Genomic DNA, 9,398 nt, shown 5'->3' with positions numbered 1-9,398 from the left:
GAAATACATCACTCTAAGCATGATTTTACTTCACTGATATGAAAAAAATAGATCACTTTAAGCAAGGATCACAAACACATCACTTTAACTATGTAATACATCACTCTAAGCATGTTTTTACTTCACTGATATGAAAAAAATAGATCACTATAAGAAAACATCACAGAAACATCACTCTAACCGTGGAACACATCACTCTAAACATTTTTATCAAAAATTTATCAAAAATACGAGGCAAGGAAAATGAACGAGAATCTGAAAGTGTGGGGTGAATCCCTAATTTATCAAAAATACGAGGCAAGGAAAATCGAAGAATGAGAAGAGAAGTCAGTATTATGATGTATGAAAAGATATGAAAGTGGTGAAGTTGGAATATGAACAACCGTACTAACTCATGTGCCTATGAAACAGAATGCCACCGAGACGTCGACGTGGACGTGGACGTGGTCCACGAGTAGGGCGCAATGGGGAGGAACGGTCCGAGAAGAGTGTTGGAAATCAACCCCCGCCACCACCACCACCCCCACCTCCACCTCAAGAAAAAGGATACATCAAGACATTTTTGAAGCAAAACCCCCCACAGTTTGATGGACTTGGAGAGCCACCAAAGGCAGAGGCCTGGATACGCGCCCTCGAGCGTATATTAGAGTTTATGGAGTGCACAGATAGGGAACGTCTCGCTTGTGTGACTTTTCAATTAACTGGGCCTGCCGATTTTTGGTGGGATACTAAGCGAAGAACAATGAATCCCGCACGCCGTGAGGCCCTGACATGGAATGAATTCAAGGAGGAGGTGTACAATAAGTACATTCCCATGAGCTACAGACGGGCAATGATAGTTGAGTTCCACACCCTAAAACAAGGAAGCATGACGGTGACGGAGTACGACCGTGCTCTTTGTGAAATGACCCGATATGCACCCGAGTTGGTAGACACAGATGAGAAAATGGCCGAAAAATTTCGTTCTGGTCTTAGACACGAAATAAGGGTAGCCGTGGCCAGCCGTAGAGGAGTTACATACTCTGAGATTTTGAGTTGCGCTTTAGATGTGGAAGAGGCACTGCCTAAGGATGAGACGGTAGCGAATCCTACACCACCAAAAACATAACTCTCGAGACAAGAGGAAATGGGATGGAGATCAGACTCCATATGAAAATAAGAGGCAACAACATATCCAGACTGCTCTCAATCAGAGGGGTAATTTCCGACCTAGGATTCCTTCATGCACTATATGCTTTAGGAACCACCGTGGAGAGTGTAGACTCAAGTTTGATGGATGCTACAACTGTGGTGGAAATGGTCATTTCTCTAGAGATTGCCCAAGTAAGAATGTTGGAGTAGGTGTAAGGCAAAACGACCAAGGACCACGCCTACAACTTCAAGCGATTCAAGCCGACCCACGAGGAGACCCAGCTCCACCCCCAAACCAATAGTAACATTATGGTTGCGAGGAATACGCTTGAGACTTTGAAGATAAGATGAAGAGTACTAGGAAACGTTTAGTTATATTTTTGCAAATTTCGGGACGAAATTTTTGTTAAGATGGGTAGATTGTAACGCCCGACTTTTCCCTATTCCTTTAAGTTGTTTTTGGATTACTGTCGAATCTTTTTTTTAGCCAACTATCGTTCCGTTTTATTTTGAGAGCCTATGGAATTTATTTTTTTAAGAAGTCGAAATATTAAATAAAGATTCTATAGAGATTTTCCTGCTCCGTGATTAGATATTCACCCTCCGTGATCTGCAAATAAATATTAGATAAATTCAAATTTATCCAACATATATGAAAAAAAAAGAGAAAAGAAAGCAGATTATAAAATTCTCTCCTTCCCCACGTTGGAGAAAAAAAACGTTCCCCTCTCTCCCTAAAATCTCTCCCACATCTTTAACCACCTCTCCCCCTAATTTAATCACCAAATTAGTTCATTCTTCTTCATATTCACTCTCTGCAATCAAGAAACCAGACGTCCTCTTTCAACTTCTATTCAAGGTAAACTCTACTGAATTTCTTCCTCTACTTTACATGATTTGAAATTCAAATCAACTTATTCAATTATTCCGGTCAGAAATTGAGAACTAAGGAGAGAGAGTTCCTGTTCCGTCCAGTTGCAAATCTGCAAATTTAAGGTATACACCTCTCCCACCCAAATTTCCAATGGCATACTACTGCATCCATATATATTTCCCCTACTGTTGCCACAATCTGTGATATATCTCCTAATCGAATGAATCGAAGCAAACTAAACTAAAGAAACAAGCTTTAACTCACGAAATCAAATTAAGAACTTAACTCAGCGGGGTGAAATCGGGGCGGAATCGGGGCTGACCGGAGGCAACACCACCCGGCAGCGGCTGCAGCATCTCCCAGCAGCGACGGCAGCAGCAGCTCCTTCCGGCGACGAAGGCAGCGGACGGAGGAGGCGATGCCTGGGCTGGCGTCTGACGGCGGCGGCGACTGCACAGCAGTAGCGGCGCGAATCGCCGCTGGGGCCGACCGATGGCGGCACCCTTCACGGCGGAGGTTGAACCGCACAACAGCGACGGTGCCAGGAGCAGCAGCCGACGGCGGAGTGGAAGGCGACGCCAGATCGGTCCTTCAAAGTGTCGAGCGAGAGAGAAGAAGAGGGTGAGGGGGGAAAGAGAGAGAGTGACGAGAAAGAGGGGGAGTAATTTGGTACTTGGGTTTCTTTTATTAAATTGGGCTTTGACATATATTATAGTATGGGCCTTTTGTTTTTTTATGGATTTTGGGCCTTGTTATTTGATTGAGGAAAAATAAGATTTAGTTTTGGGCCTTTTTGATTTAGATGGTAGGATTTGGTTAGTTGAGCTCCAAATTAAATTTTGTTGGGGCTTCTTAATTGGATTGGAGATATAAGGTGGGAAAATAATGAAACTTGAGACTTTTAATTAAATCATTGGGCCGATAATTAATAGTGGCGAATTATTTAATTAATTCCAGAATATTTCAATGAATGAATAATTATATCCTAAGTCCGAAATAAATATAGATCGAGGAGAAAATGCTTGCGATAATTTAATTACTTTTTATTAATTTTGGGAATTTTTATTTCGATATCGTGGAGAAAAATACGAGGAGCTAACGGAGGAATTAAGGGTGTAAGCGGCCGCCGAATAATCAAAAATCGAGATAAAAGACTTTGCTTAGGATGCATGCATTTTATTGATTTGATTGGAAAGTATGTTGATATATGTATTATTTAAATTCTAAAGGTGAGATTTCGCAAGGGAATCGAGATACCAAAGGGAAGGAAGTGTAGAGAATTAATCAATTGAGGTGGGCTTTCTTTTTAAATAAGGGCAATGCCCAAAGTATATTTTTTATGTGAAAATGATATGAATATTTGTCATGCCGTGTTTTGTTTTATTCTATGGAACCTATCTGATGTGGCTTTTGCCATCAATGGATAATCGAATTCGGGTCTGTCTAGGGAGTGAGTCCCTATTCAGGCTAGTGTACACCTATGGAGATCGTGAGCCGTCTTTTGGGTCGGCTGGTCTAGTGACTTGGAATGTGGCCACATTCCTTGTCATCAATGGATCAGATATGGTAGACATCTATGGGAAAATGACTGATCAGTCGAATTTTACAATGGAAATGATTTTAGTGTCTCGGGCATTTTCAAAGTTAAACCCGAGGTCACTCAATGGTGGCATGATAAATACTTTTTATAAAATGATTTCGGCATGAGTCCACTGAGTGCATTAAGTACTCAGCCCTGCTTTTCTTTTAAAAATTGCAGGTTGAGCGTGACGGGTGCGGTGGGTGTTGAGCAAGATCGTTGAAGAAATTAAGTGTTTAGAATGTGTCATGTCTTCACACGTGGCATATTCCTTCTCTCAAATGCTTCCGCTAAGTAGTTGTTCTTCTTTTGAGTTCTTGTATCGTTGAGCTAGTATTCATTTTTGAGTTGTTGATTGTTGAGATACTCTGATTTTATTCGAGCTATTCCCATTTGTTTCGAGCTATGGTCGAGTTGTGTTGTTTTCCCCTTTCTTCCCCGCTTCTTTAATCCTCCCCTAGTCGCGATCAACCGTGTTTTCTATCCTTAGAAAATGCGGGCGTGACAGAAAGCATCCAGAATTGTCTGATTCATCGTGAAATACAGAATAATTTGGAAGAAATCGCGCTTTGAATTTGGGAGAAATCAGCGTTGAATTCACGTTGATATATTGCGCTGAATTCACGTTGATATATTGAATTCCGAAAATGCCCTTGGGCTATTATTTTTAACAAAAATCTGAAAATTTGTTTAACTTATAAGATTAAATTGGAGTAACAAAATGTGTGGCTGAGATTTATTCTCTAGTTATACACTTAATTAGTTAGACCTTGATCACTCCTATATATATATATAGGGGTGCATTATAATGATAACCCCAATTTCCGTAATAACCCTATAACTAAATCTGGACCACACATTTTTAAAATCACGTGGTCTAGATTCAAACTTAGATTTACTTCATAAAAAAAGCGCGGGGGTAAATATGTCATTTCGCTCATGATAAAATTTACGTATCCAAATTTCGCTCATTTAATTTCTGAATTTCGCTCATTTTATCATTTTATCAGTCAGTCAAAAGTATCATTTTATCAACTCAGAGTATCATTCTATCCGGCAAAACTATCATTCTATGCAATAAACCTATCATTTTATCATTTTATCAGTCAGTCAAAAGTATCATTTTATCAACTCAGAGTATCATTCTATCCGGCAAAACTATAATTCTATGAAATAAACCTATCATTTTATCACAAATAAACGTATCATTTTATCAACTTAGAGTATCATTTTTATAAGGTTACTGTCATTTTATCCGCTTAGATTATCATTTTATCAGGTAAAAGTATCATTTTATTAAACAAAAATGTCATTTTATACACCAAAAATACCTATCATTCTATCCGCTGAAAGTATCATTCTACCCGGCAAAACTATCATTCTATCGGCTGAAAGTATCATTCTATCCGGCAAAACTATCATTTTATCAGTTTTATGTCATTTTGTCACGTTAAAGTATCATTTTATCAGCTTATATGCAATTTCTTCAGCTAAACTATCATTTTTATAAGGTTATTGTCATTTTATCCGCTTAGATTATCATTTTATCAGGTAAAAGTATCATTTTATTAAACAAAAATGTCATTTTATACACCAAAAATACCTATCATTCTATCGGCTGAAAGTATCATTCTACCTGGCAAAACTATCATTCTATCCGGCAAAACTATCATTCTATGCAATAAACCTAACATATATCATTCTATCATTTTATCAGTCAGTCAAAAGTATCATTTTATCAACTCAGAGTATCATTCTATCCGGCAAAACTATCATTCTATGCAATAAACCTAATATAATCGGCACAATACATAATATACAAACCTACAAAGCAGTAAACGTATCATTTTATCAACTCAGAGTATCATTTTTATAAGGTTACTGTCATTTTATCCGCTTAGATTATCATTTTATCAGTTAAATTTATCATTTTATTAAACAAAAATGTCATTTTATGCACCAAAAATACCTATCATTCTATCGGCTGAAAGTTTCATTCTACCCGACAAAACTATCATTATATCGGCTGAAAGTATCATTCTATCCGACAAAACTATCATTTTATGCAGTAAACCTAACATTTATAAGCTAAAAGTATTATTTTATCAACTCAGAGTATCATTCTATCCGGAAAAACTATCATTCTATGCAATAAACCTAACATATATCATTTTATCAGTCAGTCAAAAGTATCATTTTATCAACTCAGAGTATCATTCTATCTGGCAAAACTATCATTCTATGCAATAAACCTATCATTTTATCATTTTATCAACTCAGAGTATCATTCTATCCGGCAAAACTATCATTCTATGCAATAAACCTATCATTTATCAGTCAGTCAAAAGTATCATTTTATCAACTCAGAGTATCATTCTACCCGGCAAAACTATCATTCTATGCAATAAACCTATCATTTTATCATTTTATCATTTACGTGATATTTGGCGAAATTCAGAAATTAAATGAGGAAAATGACAGTTTTACTCCCGCGCTTTTTTTTTATGAAGTAAATCTAAGTTTGAATCTCAAAACTATCATTCTCTGCAATAAACCTATCATTTTATCATTTTACGTGATATTTGGCGAAATTCAGAAATTAAATGAGGGAAATGACAGTTTTACCCCGCGCTTTTTTTTATGAAGTAAATCTAAGTTTGAATCTCAACCACATGATTAGAAATATGTGTGGTCCAGATTTGGTTATAGTGTTATTACGATATTTAGGGGTTATCATATGATCACGACTCTATATATATATATATATATATATATATATACACATATAGAATGATGCAGGCCGGTAAAAACTTGAGCTACTGGAAAAAGGCCAAACAGAATGCAAATAATAAATGAGACAAATATAAATTAAAGATGTGAATTATGGCAATGACTTATAAGTCCAAGAGTGAGCAATACAATTGAATGTTTGATCATCTAAACAGTTTCTTCTAAAAAAAACGATAGTCAACTCTGATCGCGGATAACTGATAAAAACAGAACAGACAACCTAAACATTGTTTACTACTACTCCTATTTCATAACAGCTTGGCATAGTGGACAATGAATGACCTAGTCTACATTATTTTTAGGCCCATTTTAATCATGGCAAACTCATTAATAACATGGTAGTCCACTTCATGATATATACATATGATTATAAACATCTCACAAATACATAATCTGTGGAACTTGTTTCTAAGTAAACATAGATGACAATACAAATATTTCAAACACTAGTAATAATCTCAATAATGTTGTTCTCAATGTTATTACTCAACAATGATATGGAAGCATTTGAATCTTTAGCCCAACTTTCTTCCTCATTTCCTACCATAAACGATAGATAATTAGGAATCTACATATGTTCGACATCACCTTCTAACATCTCCAACACTTTATTCATTGATGGACGATTGTCTGGACTCATTTGTATGCACCATAACGCAACAATAGTCATCTTCCGACCAATGTTTCTATCATCATTTTCATTAACATATCCAATGTCAATGTCCTTTCCTTGGTTCAAGTGGTCATATATCCAATTCGGGAAATACTTACTAGATTCATCATTGTTCCTTGTCAAGTCTTTGTTTAAGTTTAACATTTCCATCAACAACATCCCAGAAATATGCACATCAGCCTTGTAAGACACTGCGCCAATGCTTCTATTGATAAGTTCAACAGCAACATACCCAATGGTTCCTCTGGCAGTCGTCAATGTCACTGCCTCCTTGTTTGCAGCGCATAATTTTGCCAACCCAAAATCAGATATTTTTGGGACGAACTTATCATCAAGAAGAATATTGTGAGGTTTGATGTCAAAGTGCAAGATCTGGATGTCACAACCATGGTGCAAATACCTAATCCCCCGAGCCACTTCAACTGCAATTTTAAATTTCATTTCCCAACCCAATGAAGATGCTTTTTCTCAATTGAAGACATACTTATCAAGGGAACCATTTTACATGAAATAAAAAATAAGGGCGCGCTTTGATCTTTCAGCACAATATCCAACAAGTTGGACTATATTTACATGCCTATAGTTGTTATTTCGTTGATGAAGTCTTGCTTGTTTGCTCCGGAGTTTCTAAGCAATTTGAATGCTACAAGATTGCCACTTCGAAGCTTTCTCTTGTAAACAGAATCGTAGCCTCCTTGGCCTAGTTTATCTTCAAAATTCTTAGTCATCTTCAGATACGGAGTGAAAGACGGCCATGATAAGTTATACACACGAAATGAAATATGATAGGAAATAAATATACAAACTGAAATGAACAACAATAATCCTCTAACGTGGCCCTACGGTAAAATACCGTCCTTAATCTAAACTTAATATTTCATAATCTCTTAAACCTTAATGGACCTATATATACTACTAAGGAAATAAAGATAATAATTACTATTAACTACAATAATAACTATGTAACCACCCATTAACTCCCCACTAACTTCAAATAACTCCCCCACTAACTTCAAATAATTACCCACTAATACAATCATCAAGTAACTGTGTATCAATAGCACACCCGGCGGAAACAGCCTTGTCCTCAAGGCTGGGATTGAAACCTAAACAAGATTTCTTATTAGGAGGCGGCTAATACTCAAGCTTGAGGACATGAACAAATGTGAAAAATCCCTGAACATTTAAAGGCTGTGCATCGAACCAAACAAAGCCTTCTAAGGAGCCGTCATGAGGGAAAGATAATCCGTACATACTCCTGTCTTGACCTTCATGGAAAAGAGATTCATCACCAGTCTCTACATCTCACAAGCTATGAGTTTTGTCAACTCTAGTTGTAGCCAAAGGAAGGTGGATTGGAGAGAATGTCACATCAGAACGTTTAGTAAACCATTTTGGACCTGAGACCTTCTTTACTTCTATCAAGTTCACGGCTTTTGCAACTCCACTTAAAAAGATTACTGGGTGTGCTTGTGGCGATGGCAGAGTGCTGCACAGGGGCAGAAGCGGTGGCCCCACGTCGGAAGACACATGGGTTGTCGTAAACTGTGGTACTGGTGGTGGCGGCGAAGGGCTGGACTGGAATGGAGATGTTGGTGCCATATCAGGAGATAACAGGGTTGCAGGGACGCTCACTGTCTCGTCTGTTGAAATCTCAATGGGCAAAGGTAGGGGCGTGAATGCAGGTGCAGAAATCTGTGCATCAAGACGTCGCAGAATGCACTCGATGATAGCTTACACCGACCGAAGCAATGCATTCCCATCTGGAGGTGTAGATGTGGGCGGAGTCTCTCCACAAGTGTGACTTCGGGGTAGTGGAGTAATCACCACAGGCTTTGTTGTTGGTGTAGAAAAAGGAAGCTGAACCATGGGGTTGGCTAAACGGGGGTCTGATTTGTCTAGGAATGAGACAAAAGATGGATGCACAAGCAGTTGTGGTGTGTTCTAGGCTGATGTGTTTGGCAATGAGATGTAGGATAGATACATGGGAGGCTGTGGCGCAGTGTGCAGGATGGCTGAGTTCTCTTCAGTAGTGTTGGTTGGATGGTCGGCCCGAGGTTGTGACTTGTGCTGGGAAATGTTGTGGGGTTTGGAAGGTGACGAGTAACGAACCAGAAGCTCCTGCACAAGGGCATCGAATTCAGTCTGCCATCAAGATGCCGGGGTAGTGAGTTTTTCAGACTTGGTGTGCAAGGTTTCCACCGCCTTCTCCGGTCCGTTGAGCCGCATGCATTCCACATTCACCGCACCATTTGATACGGAATGAAAGACGGCCATGATAAGTTATACACACGAACTGAAATATGATAGGAAATAGAAATACAAACTGAAATGAACAACAGTAATCCTCT

At 38.2% G+C, this 9,398-nt stretch overlaps 2 protein-coding genes across 2 annotated transcripts; one reads left to right on the top strand and one right to left on the bottom strand.

The window, feature by feature from the left end:
* The first annotated feature begins 412 nt into the window (after nt 1-412).
* Nucleotides 413-1,108, top strand: LOC121779039. Its single transcript, XM_042176390.1, has one exon. It carries the CDS (start codon nt 413-415, stop codon nt 1,106-1,108), a length of 696 nt encoding a protein of 231 aa, XP_042032324.1.
* A 5,705-nt stretch (nt 1,109-6,813) lies between these two features.
* On the bottom strand, nt 6,814-7,775 carry LOC121779037 (LEAF RUST 10 DISEASE-RESISTANCE LOCUS RECEPTOR-LIKE PROTEIN KINASE-like 2.2). Its single transcript, XM_042176388.1, has 3 exons — nt 7,625-7,775; nt 6,963-7,469; nt 6,814-6,914 (listed from the first exon to the last, which is right to left on the bottom strand). The coding sequence occupies exons 1-3, from the start codon at nt 7,773-7,775 to the stop codon at nt 6,814-6,816; spliced, it is 759 nt and encodes a 252-aa protein (XP_042032322.1).
* Nucleotides 7,776-9,398: the final 1,623 nt, after the last annotated feature.

This window comes from Salvia splendens, chromosome 19 (assembly GCF_004379255.2).
Source record: "Salvia splendens isolate huo1 chromosome 19, SspV2, whole genome shotgun sequence".
NCBI classification, from domain to species: Eukaryota; Viridiplantae; Streptophyta; class Magnoliopsida; order Lamiales; family Lamiaceae; genus Salvia; species Salvia splendens.
The sequence above is the reverse complement of the archived record's forward strand: the minus strand, read 5'-3'. Positions and strand labels throughout refer to the sequence as shown.